This window comes from Nanorana parkeri, unplaced genomic scaffold (assembly GCF_000935625.1).
Source record: "Nanorana parkeri isolate BGI_ZX_2015 unplaced genomic scaffold, ASM93562v1 scaffold38, whole genome shotgun sequence".
Taxonomy (NCBI): domain Eukaryota; kingdom Metazoa; phylum Chordata; class Amphibia; order Anura; family Dicroglossidae; genus Nanorana; species Nanorana parkeri.
The window spans coordinates 255,156-271,614 of NW_017306306.1; the positions used below are offsets into that span (position 1 = coordinate 255,156).

Genomic DNA, 16,459 nt, shown 5'->3' on the forward strand with positions numbered 1-16,459 from the left:
CCGGGGGGGGGGGGGGGGGGGGGGGGTGCGGACTCCATTCATTCCAAAATTGAACGTAAACAATGTGATGACATTATCGGACAGTAAAGAAAGAGGTTTCGTAAGAAGGTTTGTTTGGAAATCATCTAGTGTATGGCCAGCTTAATATTCTGACCCACTCTACAATAGTGGAGATGTAAAAAGGAGACATGTTTGAAGTCCAGACAGGGTGACGACCATGGCTCCCTCCATAGACATAATGGAGCAAATGAGCTTAGGAAAGGAATTGTGTTATTCACCGCCTCAAAAAAGATAACTAATGCAAGTACAACATCTAAGGACTGGTAAGCTGCAATATATTACATTTTGGATGGGAGTTTAGCATATTCTTTAACGTAGACCTCGCAAGCAGTATATTCTCGCCATCCCTTTACTCACCTTCTGCTCTGTGTAGCCACCGAGAGCCATAAGAAGCCCTTGTGTAAGCTATGAGTAGCTGGAGTCATAGGGTTATGGGTTCCCCAGTTGATATTGCAGCTTTTCCACACACTACCACAAGTTACATTCTCCTCCAAACCCTGGGTATTTCCTTCAGCTACCAGCGCTGAACAGATCAGCAGGTAAGAAGATGTTGGGAACATATAGGAGATAAAAGAAAGCTTGTTGCTTTTCCATTAATTGGAGGAGCATAGCAAAGTGAAAACTGATCAATTGCGTTGGGTTTGCTTTGCTCATCACCATCCATTTTAATGCCTTCTGGGACCGGTTGTGATACTATTTAATGCAGGGAGTCCCACTGTGCATGAGACACAAGCAGTTAAACCCTGGCTCTGCAGTGCTGAGAACCCGGCATAGAAAACAGCGTGGCCTAGATTCTGCTGAGCCCTGGTGCTTAGCACTTCCTAATTCCCACATGCATGAATAAGAGATAAGAAGTGTTACATTTTACACTCCTTTGATAGATTTTCTCTCGCGTTCAAATAAGCTGAATATTCACTTTGAGGATTTCACAGAGAAGAAGAAAAAAAGAAGACAACTTTTAATCTCAATCAGTAACCTTTAGACCAGAAAGTGTCGTGGTAAGGGTAAAGAACAAAAGAACACTTAGGGGCATATTTATAAAGTATTCACTGCAACATTCACTGGCAGTGAATCAGTAATTTCCAACATGCACCAGGGAGATTCACCTGCAGTGAATATTTGGTAAATGCCAGATTTACTGCTTTATAAATATGCCCCCAAGTAGAAGTGTCAGGTTGTCCTTCGGTGTATATGAATTCCAGGCTGATGGTCATATACGTCATAATGCAGTCACCAAGTGCAGACATTCCAGCTAGGTCCCGTGGTGAAGAGTCAAATATATTATATATATATATATATCTATCTATATAGATATCTCTATAGATATCTCTATATAAAAAAAAAATTACATTTATTTTGAGGTTATCATTATCACCAAAATCTCACCTTGTGAATACAGCAGAATTTGCATTTCAAGTAGTACGCATGTGAAGAGCTGAACCAAGTTCTCCAATCCCAGTAACTCAAAGGCCTCTCTGAGAGGATAGTCTGACAATGGCAGTTCATTAGGTCCCGGTCTCTGGCAAACAATAGGCTCGTATACACCATAGAATTTCAGTGACCTCCCCGGCGGCGGCAGTGGGACCTCATACAGAATGTTATGTATATAACTTTCCAGTGGCAGAGGTGGCGGCTGCGGGGACGTCACAGCTTTATAGAGTTGTGTTAGGAATTTCTTGCAGGCTTGCATGAATGGGAGCGGGGTGATCAGACATAAGCACTTGGAAACGTAAAGCGTGTCCCTGTTGATGTCGTAAGTGTTATATCGCTGCAGCTTTGCCAGAGACGTGGCATCTCCGTCCTCCAAGCTGCTGGCTAAGGAGTCCATGCTGCAGGAGGATGAGGCGTACACACTATGCTCCGCATTATGCATCTGGTACAGAGTCTGCATGGCAGTACATATCTGTTTACTGGTCACCTCTTCGTAAAACGTCAGCGCGAACCCGTATGTTCTAGAGCCATCCTCTCTGGTGATGATGTATGAATGGAACTGGGGGTCCCGGCAGTCTGCCTGGGTTCGGAAGGACAGCCCCTTCGGCATGCAAAGCTGTAAAAATTAAATATACAATACAATTTAGATTGTTTATCAATAGTTACAACTGTTTCCCAACTCCTAAACAGAAACAAAGACATAAATATATTTAACCCTCCAATAAGTTCAATATATGCCTAAATGTTTGTGGACACCTGTCTCTCACACCTACTGTATATAGGTTTGTTGGAGGTCCCATCCCAAAACAGGGGGCATTAATAGGAATTCGATCCCCCACCCCCATCCTTTGTGGCTATACCAGCCTCCACCCTTCTGGAAAGGCTTTCCACAAGATTTGGAGGAATGTCGGGGCGAGTTTAACCCCATCCAGCAAGAAAAGCATTTGTGAGGTCAGGTACTGATGTTGGATGAGAAGACCTGGCTTACAACCGGTGTTCTAATTAATTGCAAAGGTGCTCAGTAAGGTTGAGGTCAGTGCTCCGTACAAGTCACTAAAGTTCCTCCACACATAACCAGTCAAACTATGTATTTATGGTGCTGGCTTTGTACACAGAAGCACAGTCATGATGGCACAAAAGAGCCTTCACCAAACTGTTGCCACAAGGTTGGAAGGGCACAATGCTCTAAAATATCTTTGTATTTTGTATCATTAACAGTTCCCTTCACTGGAAACATCTGAACTCAATCATTTGGAGGGGTGTCCACATACTTTTGGTCATATAATGTTAATAACCGACAAAGAAAAACATTATATGTTTCTGTAACAGAATAAATACTGTATCCCTATGATGGTCGGCCACATGCCACCATCAAAGCACCAGTAAAATGGACTCAGAATCTGTAGAGGATAATGTTCAGGAACCTCAGTCTGTGGATCTTCCAGAAAGGTCCAATACATTCCGCTCAATCTGACTTTGTGTATCCAACTCAAAATACCCAAAAGAAAAATTCAGGAACCTAGCTTGTCCCACCATTCACGTCTCCCGGTTGGTTCTCTACTGTGATGAGCAGCTTCACAGTGCAACAAGAAAACTCTGGAGTAGTGATAAGGCTGGGCTTGGTGCAAACTCAATTCAAAACTCTAACCACCATCCCCTCCTTCTGAGCCAAGCTATATATGTCACAAAGGGGTGCAGAATGCCCCTGCCTCAACTTTCCACAATGATTGCGCTGAGAGGAGGGGGTAACGGTCATAGAAAAATAGAGATCTAATTTGGATCTACTGACTGAGTAGTTTGCACTGAAGGTCATCTCCGTTTACCTTTTTGTTAAAAAAAAAAAGAACAAACTGAAAACATCTTGACGCATACAAGGGGGGGATTCAAATCTCACCTGTAACATGTATAAAATCTGAAGATATCACCTAATGAGGACCTAGTTTCAGCCAGGACTGTCCAGCCAGCATTGTACACTGATTGAAAGGGGTAGCAAAGCTGTGCTTGTTCAAGGGACTATAGACATAGCTGTGTCTGCAGAATGCAGCAGTTAAGACCCAGTACCAGCCAAGCCTTTGTATTTTGTTTTGGGTAGACTGGGGAAGGGTTAGCCTAACCCTACTCTGAATATAACCTTAAACCAAACCTACTATGAATCCTCAAAAATATTTACAAAAAAAGAAAACCTAAAATAAATATTCTTCCTGTTCTCAAGAGCCAAACGTAATTTGTGGCGTCTCTACTCGAGAGGTTGCGTTTCAGATTTGATTTCATAAAGCTTAATTACCTGATGTGAAACAAAATCATAACAGAATATGTTAAGAAAATTAGTTCTGCTGCATATAATCAGTTCTAGGAGTCAATGAAAGAGTCTCGCTGTAGCAGTGCGCCTACACACATACACAACAGAGCTCTTATATAGCAACATCATACTCAGATGGAGTCTAATTAACATTTTCTTCAGACAAATGTGGGAATATTTACTTATCGTGTTATATACTTTACTTACTTATATTACTTATCGTGTTAAGGTTTTAAAAACCTCTTATTGGTGTATATTTGTAATTATACACATACATGGGGGCAGCCATATCTGCTCATTATATGCTCAGGTTATACTTAGCAGTGTTACACAATGGTTGTCCTTTGCTGCTCCTTCTCACAAGATTGAGTCAGCTGACTTAGGCCTTGATCACATAGGTGACAAGATGAAAGCTTCTCAACCGCTTAGTAATGCTCAGTAGTAACGTTTAAATGGACAGCTGATAGTGTAGTACAGGGGTGGGCAACTCTGGCCACACCAGCTGTTGTGGAACTACAAGTCCCACGAGGCATTGCAAGACTTATCGTTACAGGCATGACTCCCAGAGGCAGAAACATGTTGGGATTGTAGTTAAAGCACAGCTGGAGGGCTGGTCCTGCCCACCCCTGATGTAGTACACATGTAAGGCCCCATTCACATGGGGCAATTTGGGATCCGTGTGGCAGGAATCCCAGGTGTCCGATTTAGATGTGGTCATGACTCCCAGAGGTAGAAGCATGTTGGGATTTGTAGTTAAAGGAGAACTATGGGGCCAGTGTTTTTCCCCATAGTTCTCCTTGGGGTAACGGGAGGACACAAACTAGCGTCCTCCCGTCACCCTAAGCTCAGTATACCGCGAGCTACAGCTCGCGGTATACTGAGATGCCGCACCTGGAGCGGATCCCGACTTAGATGACGGGATCCGCCCAGCTGCGTGAGTGACAGCTGGCTCTGCCTATCTAGAGGCAGAGCCAGCTGTACCCGCCCCCTCCCGTTCCGCCAGTCAGCGCTGGCAGATCGGAGCGGGGAGAGGGGAATCCAGCCCCTTCCCCTGTCACGGCAGAGAGCCGTGACAGGATCGAGAGGTGAAGGAACCCGGTATGTTTTCCCTCACCTCCCGATCTACTGAGCCGACCTGTGACAGTCTCATTGTCACAGGTCGGCTTAGAACTATGACGTGAGTGGAAATCACTCATGTCATAGTTCCTTTAAAGCACAGCTGGAGGGCCGGATTTGCCCACCCCTGGTGTAGTACACATGCAAGGCCCCATTTACACGGGGCAATTTGGGATCCCTTCGGCAGGAATCTCAGGTGTACTGTTTAGATGCGGCCACTGTCCCCGTTCAAGCTAAATGACAGCGGCCGCATCAGTAAGCGGCAGTCGTACGATACAATTACATGCAGTTTGGAATTGGTCGCTGGATTCATTATTGAAAAAAAGTTTGAGAGTTTAATACTACTTTAGGGATTTCATTACCATTCAGTTCTATTTTACATACGATCATTATGAAAGAACTCCTGGGGCTTTCACTACTGACCTCCAGATTATGATAGTTGCCTGGCTGCATCTATCTTAATACATCCGAGTCACAGACAGGAAATGAAAGCTGGAGAAAAGTCAGAATGATTAACCCCCTATGCTTCTTCCAGGTCAGTGACTTGTAGTACTGACACCAATGCATCAGCATGGCAGCCAAGCAATAGGCATTTTCATAAGGAAAATCAGCAACAGCATCCCTCTGATCATACCATGTTGACGGCATCTTGGTCGAAGGGGTTCCACTCCACATTCTGAGGGTAATGAGCGAGGACTTTCGACTTGAAGGTTCTTCTCACCGGGCTCTGGTCGAAGTTTTCACCTGAATAACGAGACAGATTGTTTCATTCAGAATTCACTTTTTAAATCAAATAGATCCAACTAATGATTTTTATTGTTCTTGATTTGAAGACCACATTACTGAGACCACCAATCACGAATCAGCACCACCACCACCAGATATCCAGGATTTTTTAGGATTGACAGAAGTTTGGACAAGAACTTACCATGGGCTTCATGAAAACAATGTAATACTATGACAAATATAAATAGATAAATACACTGTTAATGTACATATGTTAATTGTTTAACCTGCCAAAACATTTAATTCTATTCAGCCAGTTTTTTTTTTTTAATCAGGCATCTCTGCCAGACAGCACAGCCTGGTCCTCAAACTCAACTGCAGTGGCAAAACAGCTTGGTCAAGAACACCCACCCATGTTCTCTCTTCCAACTAGAAAATTCCCTGTCAGCCCATGTGCACACTGCAGAGCCTGGCTGGCCGCTAGTGCTGGCTCTCCCTCCCCCAGTGATGCAATTGGATGGTGAAGGAGCAGCAACATAGAGATAAGTAATCAATTTTGTGTGCATGTGCTGGCAAGAGGCGTGCTGACAGAAGGAGTAAGCAGAGTGGGCAAAGCAGAGCCTAACTGGCTCCTAGTAATTCTCCTCCCAATGCAGCTGTACAGGGGAAAAAGAGAAGAAGCGGACATTGAGACAGATTCAGGAACATATACTAGCTGCATTTAAAGCTGAATATAAAAAGACACAAACTAATGCAGCTCTGTAACTCTTAATGAATCATTACATTTTACCTGAACTTGTCTTTGTATCAGCCTGTTGCAGTCCCTGTGCAGCAAAGCTCAGATTGGAACAGGGACATGCAGCCCAATGAGCCAAATCAGCTGTGCTGCAGTGCTAACAAGAACATCCCGATAGGAGTAGAGAGCATTGTGCACAGAGCACAGAGATGAGCTCAGTAGTCTGCTGATCCTCCTTTCACTGTCCAGTCACAGGCTAGAGGAGGGGCAAGACCTGTAAGTGTTATTTAACTACAGCAGAAAAAAACTCAGGTCTCTATCCCTGCCAGTCAGGGTTGTAGCAGGTAAAACAGCTCCCATATATGTGTTTTGTCTGTGTATTTAGCCTTTTGCATGGAGTCCAGCTTTAATAATACATGAACTGATTTTTACTTAATACATAATCGAATCAGTCTGTGTTTTCATATCTCTGGTTCGGTTTTAACATGGTTATGCTAAGTAGCAATGGTTTAGCTCAATATATGTGACAATGGCAGAGACAAATGCAGAGTTTAATTCATCATATGAGCCCAATGCAGAAGGAACTGAGGTCTGCACCCTGAAAGCACTTTTCCATACACTACATGGACTGCACACTGATTCCCATGCAAGTAATGTTAACCCCTCTCCAAATTTTTTATCAGTTTTACTGAAATACAACTGATATATTCAATCATTCTGCAGTCACTAATCACTAATCTTCCCTTATGGAAATATAATCCCTTGTTTGCATCCTCACCTCCCCTGTGCCAGGATCCTCTGCACCAAAAAAATAAATCCTTCCTGACCGACTAACAAAATACCATAAAACCAGACTTAAATCCCAAATAAACCTTCAGTTTAAATCAGTGTCACACTCAGAAAATTGCCCCCTGACAATAGCTGCAGTGAAGGATCCCTGCTCTGTGTATGGAAGCAGTGATCTCTCTGCAGGAGGTCCGACACACTCCCTGCAGAGTCAGACCTATAGCTCTGCAATCAGTAAAGATCATGCTCCCTGATTGGAGAGTTCTAGCTCTGATCCAGCATGGGGGGTTTCAGACCTCTGCAAAAAGACCACTGCTTCCACACAGTGAGAGGATCCCACTCTGGCAAGGGGCAAGCTTTGGCTGCTTTCTAAAGAAAAACAAACTGTAAGACTTTGCACACCTTTATGTTTTGATGCACCTCAAATGGATTTAGCGAATTTAAACGGAAAGTTCAATTGGGCTTTAACATGCATGTGGTGAATTCAACTCATCCAGCAATAAAACATTAAAAGGGAATTTAAAACTTAATAATTTGGATGGTAAAAAGACCCAAATAACGCATGGCAAGGCTCACTCACAAGAGATGATTGTTACACATTACAGCACAGGCAATAATGGACAATATAGACTTAGCTTTTTTTATGCAGGGCATAAACTGGCATACTCTAAGAATTCTCAGTTAAATGTCATTATATAGATACAATACAGTTTTAAATTAGATTATACAGAATACTATTAATAATGTTAATAGAAATATATATTTTTTAAAAGGCAAAAGGCACCACCACCAGATTATCCACTAGAAATCACCCTGGGAAAGACTTGTATTACTATTACCAATCACTGGTAAAATAGGAGCACGTCTACATGATTGGAGTGAACTTGTCACAAACCTGGGCAATTCATATGAGCACATGATATAAACATAAGCATCAGCAGATCAAGGTAATGCAGCTTAAGTTATAAGTAGATCTTGACTTCTGTAAAAGTCTAGCTTGTCCCCGCCCTTCATGTCCCTCTGTTGGTTCTCTACTGTGATGAACAGTTTCACCGACCAACAGAAACAGTGATGAGTCTGGGCTTGGTGCAAACTCCGTAGAAAAACTCTGACCACCACCCACTACGCAGCCCCAGGAACGCCCCTGTTGCAACTTCCGACACTGATTGGATCAGCAGGAGGAGGAGGTGGTGGTCAGAGTTTTTTAACAGGCTTGGGTTTGCACCAAGCTCAGCCTATTGACAACTCAGGACATAGAGAAATAAGGAACAAACTAATCTTTTACAGAAAAAAGAGATCTGCAAGCTGCTAACTTCAGCTGCCTATAAATCTGTATCTACTGGCAGAGTAGTTTGCACTGAAGGTCATCTCTGATTACACTTTTGTTCAGATTGCTTAGTCTGAATTGCCCAGCTTTTTGAGAGGTTTATTTGAAAGGACAACAAAGCAACAAACTGAGCAAAACATCTTGACACATATAAGGGGAGAAGATTAAAATTCCACCTGTAATATTCATGAAGTCTGCAGAGATCAGCTAGTGAGGACCTAGTCTCAGCCAGGACTGTCCAGCCTGTACTGTCCACCTAATGCAAGGGGTGCTTGTTGGAGGAACTATAGACATAGCTGTGTCTGCGGAATGCAGCAATTAATACCCAGCACTAGCCAAGCCATTTTATTTAGTTTTGGGTAGATTGGGGAAGGGGCGGAGCCTGTCAGGTTTGTATTGCTGTCTGCAACCTACTGCATAGTTCGTACCCACTTCATGACAGGAGGTGATGGGAAATCTCTCCAACGGGGATACCGAACTTATATTCCATTGAGAATTACAGGTCCTTCTGTCGCAGTGGCTGATGGGACTTGTCAAAGGATCTGTGAATGGCTGAAGTGGCTGTGCGGGCAAAGCCACACGCAGTTGTACCACATTCAAAAAAGAGCAACAGCTTGCCGAGGGAAGAACCCACAATTCAGTTAAGGGGGGGGGGGGAATGTGGCAGGAGGGGTTTGTAATGTGACCGCGTTTCATGTTATACCCTGAATATGGGTGAACCATGAAGCCTGGTCCAAAAGGTGAAGCATTCCATAGACACAGCTGAGCAGACAGTTTCCTCAGGTCAACAAGCCAGTGGTGTACAAATTAAATAATTCCGGAGCCACTTAACCCAAATTAGGAGCCACTAGGCAATTTTAAAGAGCCAGGAGTAGGGTTTTCAATTACAAGAATGGAACAGAGACACAAATGTTAAACTGTCTCTTTATGTTTTAGTTTCAAACTAAAAGTAAAGGGCTAAAACCCCTGTCCGGTCTTTACTGCTGTCCTCGGGACTGAAAGGGAACATACAGAGTTCTGTCACAATAGGAATAGTTGGGACATTTTCTGATGGGGAGATTGTTTCCAGTAACAACTAAAAAACATTTGCTTTAATCTTGGGGGTGGAGGATTTCCTCTTACTTCCTGTAGCGTCTACAGGACAGGAAGTAAAAGGGAAATCTCCCCAATTGGACATAGATTGCAAATATAATCGGACAGCGGGTATAACCATTCCTTACTTCATCCAAATTTTTGGCTTTAGATAACCTTTAAGTAAGCATTTGGTGCACTGGCTTTTCTGGCTCCGGGAACATGCCTGAAAAGGGCACAACTGGAGATCAATATGCTCACAATGTTTTCCTGTCTGCCTTGTAATGTCAGCTCTTTGGCCAAACGACTGGCGAAGCATGGAAAGTCTCCTGAGTGTACATTGGAACTGTCACACAGCAATAGAGGGTTTGAAGTGTTAACAAGATGTTTTATCTCATATCACAGTAGTGAGCCTGTGGAGAGGGACTGACAGATGCAGTGTAGAAGGGGTGTAGGGATGGGTGTAAGACCGGGTGGGGGGATGAGCGAGCCGCAGATCAGAGTGTAGAATTAGCTTGTGGATTGTACAGGGATCCAAAGTGAAGACTTAACCGGTGTTCAGCCTATGTTACCTGCGCCATTATTTTCTTGGCTCCTGCCATGACGATCGGCTTCTAGCCATTGGTATAAAACTACATGACAAACGAAAAAAAAAAAATGGGATGGGTGAAGAATGAGCATCCTAGGAGGTGAGTAAACAGCAAGGTTAGTAAGAAGGAAATGTAAAAACATAAATATGCAAAAAGGAGGGAAGGAAGAAGGCAAAGCAAAATAATACAAACAATAATAACAGCCATAACAATACCATAGTGACACTATAGAGTGGACCTTTAAGTGACTTCACAAGTCTGTGTGCATCATTTCCTGGCATGTCACAATATACAGCAATGTCATATTTATTTTTTTAAAAAGCTCCACCTTTTATCATTAAAAAGTCATTATTGGGCTCCAGTCCAGTGGCATTGCCTAGACTGTGCTGATGTCATCAGTCTGCTGCAGGCAGGAGGAAGCATTTTCTCAGGCTCCTCTATTTCAGTGACCAGAATGCAAAATTGTAACTTTGTAGCAAGTCACACGGTGAGAGGCGACAGTAGGGGCTGATTTATGTAAGAAATTTGTATCCGCAGCCAAGAACTGCACAGGCACCAGGAGAGCCAACATCTCAGTCCAGAAAGTAGATTGCACTGCAGACACTTCTGTGCCTGGTTTGTCGGATAAAAACAATGGTGATCGAAACGATGGTGACAATTTAATATTTATTGGCACCCCGGGGCCGTAGCGCGGGCGACTGAGGTCTCGCTGGAGCTGGGGGGAGAGGGAGGGTGGGGGTTGGGGGGGCGCAGCCAGCGCTCAGCATGGCACTGAGAAGTGGGGCGGCACAGCCTGCAGCTTCTCCTCTGGATCCCTGCTGCTCTCCCCCCAGCTTTATGGGCAGAGGCAGCGGGGAAGCATCATGGCCAAGCGGCGAGGAGAGAGAGAGCCGCACGGCCAGGATCTGACAGCTGGCGGCTCTCTCTCCTCACCGCTCGGCCATGCTGCTGTGACAGCGGCTCCCTCCTCCGCAACCCAGCCCCGCCGGCAAGTGATCAGTGAAATGTACCGATCCACTGGAGCAATCAGCTGATCACTCCAGTGTTTGTAAATAATGGGACACATAGTACTATGTGTCCCCAGTTATGAACCGGAAGTGCTTTACATCACTTCCTGTTCATTCATGAGTCTCCGAATGAGTAGTAGCACTATGTACAGAGGCTTCTCCCCATTCAGAAACTGGATGATAGTAAATATTTTCTGAATGAATGGGAAGTCTCTGTGCTTTCCATTCATTTAGAACAGAGTTTGCAGAAAAATGACTGTTTCTAATAGCATGCAGTCATCTTTTGGACAACAAACTCCCACCCATCTCCTTCTATTTTGTAATCAAAGTGTGTGGAGCCGACAGAGCTCACAGTTCTGCTATCTGCTGAATTGGCCGAGATTAAAAGCTCTTGTTGGCCCTGTCTGCTCCACAAACTTTGAGCCCTGTATGGCTAGCATAAGTCCTGAAAGTTGGGTTGGGCGGAGAATGTCATTTCAGAAAGGCACACAGACGTTTTTTTTGAACAATAAAATGTAGCAGCGGGTTCCTTTTCGGATATCTGTTCTTAGGGCCCGTCACATCTAAACGTAACATTAATCACACGTTTTAAGGTTTTGCGGTACTGCGCACTGCAGCGCACGGTGGCCGAGAGGTATGCTGGGGTACCATTCAATGGAATGGCAAAGCAACACGCCTAGTGCATGGTAACGTCTGCTAGGTGTGTTCCTCGACACTGTGTGTGTTAATTGCATGGAATCATGCAATTACAGCTACGCTCAGATGTGAACGGGCCCTGCAACAGAACCTTCGGACACCTGCGGTCCACTGCGAAGCTTTACTGCATTCATTAAGGTGCAATATTTTATGCGTTAACGTGCGTTCTGTTAAAGCACATTACCATACTTTACATTGCAGTACACACGTTACCGCAATGCATGGAGGTGAAGCCAGCCTGTAATGGCTGACAGGTTGATTCCAATAACGGTACCGCTTCAATTATTTCCTGAATTATAGAAGTTCTCTGTAAAACTATTGTTAGTTTTAGAAACAGACGGGAACAGTTTAATTTTTGCTGTCTGTGTCCAGTTGTGAGATCTGAAGATCTTACTTTACGTCCTGTCCTGAAGACAAAACACCACGCAAAAGAAACTCTCAACAAAGAGGGATTTCCCTTCTTTACACCGTTATCACCAGGACAGGCACCCCCATTAGAAGATCCCCCCCAACTATAGTTCTGGTGATTTTGGATTTCTCATCACTTTGTATCTTGTTGATAAAAGGTCACGAAATCTAATAAAAAGAGTGAATCTCCCCGGCAGAATCACAGACATCAATTAATACTTTGGTGCAGATGTGTGAGGTTGTGTTGGACCGGGTGGCGTTGGTCCCTCCAAAATGTGACATGTCATTAAGGGTGAGGAGCACTTAAAAAAAGCCTTAAGAACTTCCGATGTTTTTACAGGTCTCAAAATCCCTTTTATTAGGAAACGCGTAAACAGAAAACAACCAGTAAACCCTTCTTCAAGGCTCAAGGTTTGAAACTCTATCAACTCATCAAGTAGGTGAAGGTTACAGGTAGGAGCCATGGACATGGCTGGGCCTGTGTGCTGTAAATTCAGATGCATTTCCCTGAAGAAGGGTTTAATCCTGAAACAGGTCGGCCATTTTCAGTTCACGTATTTCCAAATAGAGATAATCAAGTTCTTGCGACAGGGTGCTAGACGACAACCAGCACCCACTCTATCAAAAGCTAAAAAAAAAAAAATTTATGCATACACTTAAAACTGCAATTAAAAAACCAAACCTTTTAAAATTTTGGATAGTGTGAAGAGGGATTAGAGTACCTGTCAGGTATTTTTTGTCGTCTGTGTCCCCGATAGCCATTTTCACCCTATTTTTCCTGGTGACATTATCACTGGAAGTGATATCTCAAATTTTGGGTTGTCCACAAACAGGATAAGATGGGAAATCTTCCAATGGGGACACTAGTTGGTGCTGACCACCAGGAATTTCCCTCAGTTCAGAGGGATAGCCTCCCCTTCCTGTTGTGGTTATCAGACAGGAAGTGAAGGGAAATCTCCCCAATGGGACACAGATGGGAGAAAAAAAAAAAGTTAACAGGGGTTATGACCCTGCCCCCCCCAAAAAAAAGTTTTCACTTCAGTTCTACTTTGAAAGAGAAATTAATGTTGAGCAGTTAGCAAGCGGGCTGACCAGAAAAATGCAAACGGCTTCATTGAAATCATTTCTATTTCACGATACAAAAGTTCTAGTCGACGTGCCATAGATCAGCATAAGTGCTTCCGTGTCCCATGGCTGGAATGCGAGAGAAATATGCAATGCAATCTTAACAATGCAACCAACAAATATCAGATTATGACCTCGCCAAGGAGGAATCTTATCTGCAATGTAATTTTAGAAGCCCTCACTAATGGTGTTGGCTCCTTTTTATAGCAGCGCTTAGTGCAATTAGGTGACAGCGACGGATATATCGTGCCAACACGTGCACCAAGGAGCAGTCGTCGTGGAAAAGTACAACTCTGCGTACAGAAAGACAAATCGGCAAATTAAAATACGGTAGCGGGAACGTAAAAACATAAAGGAAAGGCGCAAGGCTAGGCAGCACATATGGGCAATCTAACACAGCTGTCAGTTGCGGCTCGGTGATAGAAGACCTGAATAATTCATCGTGAGAGTAACAGAAAACCAGGGTCCCGGACTATTTTGAGCCGCTCTGTTTTGTGCGCTGCTCGGCAGAAGTGGTGAATGAACCAATAACCGTTTACGACAGAAACAAACTGACACATACGGAGAGGCGGTGAAAAAGAAATGCGGTGCAGAGCACAATAACCACAGCAAACAACTGCTATTTGCCTTGGTGCATAAATGTAATAGCAATGACATGACACAAAGGCTGACCCTACAGAAGATTCAAGTGAATCTAAACCCAAAAGCAAACATTAAATATATTGCAGCTTACAAATTTTTAGATGTGGTGGGCTATACTAGTTTTCTTTTTTTTGGCCTTTTACTTCTTAAAAAGGAGGAGAATTATGAGGCGTGTGATTTTCACTCAGCGAACAATTCGGATCACGAACAGGAAGTTCAGCATGGGTGAATTGGGTGACCAACACAAACGCAGCCATCTTCCCTGCTCTGACCCGTGGTCGTGGCTTCCTCTAGTCGAGATCGCGGTCCGATCACAGTTTGATTCGGTTTACGACCAATTCGGTTCGCGACCAGAATCTTGGAACTAATTAAGTTCGTGAACCGAGGTACCCCTGTATGTCACCAGCACACCATGGCTAAATCTTCAAGAAGTGATCATTTTATTGATACACACAGCAATGTTTCAGGGCCACTCAGGGTTCCTTCACAAGCAAGATGCGCAGATGGGGGAATGAAACACTGGGAAGCAGGAGAAATCCTGGAAACACCAGGATTTTCCATCTTTCAAAATGCCCCCCGCAAAATTTCGGAACAGAACATAAACTTGGCAAAAAGGTATTTTAAAAAGATAAAAGCGCTATTCTTCGTTGGCTAATTGTATATAAATACTTATGTTGATTCTTTTAGCTGCAATATGTTACATTTTTGTTCTTAGGTTTGGATCCGCTTCAATCTACACCTGCGTTGTCATATTTTCATGATATATCTTTATATTCATATTCCATTTTTTTTAGCAGTTGTTCATATCGCAAACAGAGCAATCAGCATCCATGCTGAGCATCTTCTGTGAAGAAAAAACAACTGTCCAAGAGACAATTTTTTGGTTTGGATAAGTTTAACAGATATCACCGCCAGCATCCAGCAAGTCTCGGTGCTCGAAAGAGTTGTGCAAAGAGGAAAAACGATCCCCACCTGTTGCTCTCGAAGAGACGTCTGCCCGGGCATGGGAAACCAATTTGCACCGCCCAGCACACACTGTGGATACCCAACGCTGCAGGGTTCTATGTGGAGCTCTGCCTCTGTTCTACCCGGTGCAGGTGCTGCTGTACATTTGTTATTCTAAACAAGGCCTAGTCATGGTACGTTGTTATCGCCAATTTCCTGCGGCGCGTGGGAGAGGGCCGTGCGTCTGACAAATGACTCGCAGCTGCGTTTGTTGGTTTAAATGTTCCAGCATGCAGGTAAAGGATCCAGCCAGGAAAATCACATGGAAATTACAGGCGGATACAAAAAGGAGTTTCCTGCGAGCGGAGAAGGCGCGCGGTTTCTGCAGGAAAGACATTCGCGGGTAGGTGCAGTTAATGGGTATTTATGATTAAAAATGTTCCCCCAGAAGCCATTCAATGTAATATCCACCCAATAATAATTCCAATACTAAGCACTTACACCGATTGGTTTTTAATTCCATCATTTGAACTGCTGCTCCTCACTATTTACATTGTTGTTTTTTCTTTTTACCTTTCCAAACGTGGGACAGCTAAATCATTACTACATAAAGCTGAACTCCAGACCAACTACTAAAATAGGATGTGCATTTCTTTTCATCCAGTTCTGAGATGTACACAGCACTGTCTGTCAAAGAAGGAGACCAGCTTTTATTCTGCTGCAGTTCAGTAACACTTACAGGTCTTGACCCTCCCCCCAGCCTGTGACTGGACAGTGAAAGAAAAAGCATCTGATTGATGAGCTTATCCGTCACTATGCTCTCTCCTCCTATAAGCATGTTCCTTGTTGGCACATGTGCATCACAGCACAACTAATTGGCTCCTTGTGCCGCTGCTTCCTCTTCCACTCTGAGCTCTGCCGTACAGGGACTGCAAGAGGCTGATACCAGGTCAGATTCAGGTACTAACGCTGCTTGTATTTAAAAGAGCCATTTAATGATGGATTACAAAATACAGAGCTGCAATGCAAAAAGTTGACCCTTGGAGTGGGGTTACTAAGGCAGGGGTCCCATGAGGCACTGACATTTACAGGCATGCCTCCCAGAGGCATGTTGGGATTTGTAGTGAAAGCACAGCTGGAGGGCCAGAGTTGCCACCCCCCTAGTCTATGGACTCTAGGGAATATATACTCACCTGATCCTCGATTTAGCCTGGCTGCTAGACCATGAGCGGGCCGCCGGAAAGACTCCGTGGGACATGAAGAGACAGCAGTCTGTGATGGATCAGAGACCGGCACTAGCGCTGGAGGGACTGCTGGAATCAAGTGGAAGGAAGAAGCTGATCGGATCAAGAGGCATTATTCAGGGCCGGTTCACACCACAAACTCCGCGTTCCAGTGTGTTAGGCCTCTGGAACGCACTGGAACTCAAGCCGGCCGGCTCCCTGTGTTCAGGGGCGGGAGGGGGCAGGGCGGTACATTGAAGTCAATGGCACC

General features: G+C 44.2%; 1 protein-coding gene across 2 annotated transcripts in view; it reads right to left on the bottom strand.

The window, feature by feature from the left end:
• The window catches only part of DENND5B (DENN domain containing 5B), a 106,538-nt gene that overhangs the window by 65,120 nt on the left and 24,959 nt on the right, over positions 1-16,459 (bottom strand). Inside the window, exons 2-4 of one of the 2 annotated variants that reach the window (XM_018570638.1) lie at positions 10,125-10,184; positions 5,541-5,650; positions 1,447-2,107 (exon numbers count right to left, since the gene is read on the bottom strand). In XM_018570638.1, the coding sequence (XP_018426140.1) occupies positions 1,447-2,107; positions 5,541-5,650; positions 10,125-10,184 (831 nt within the window). The remainder of the gene's footprint in view (positions 1-1,446; positions 2,108-5,540; positions 5,651-10,124; positions 10,185-16,459) is intronic. The other variant, XM_018570646.1, reaches the window with a different exon arrangement.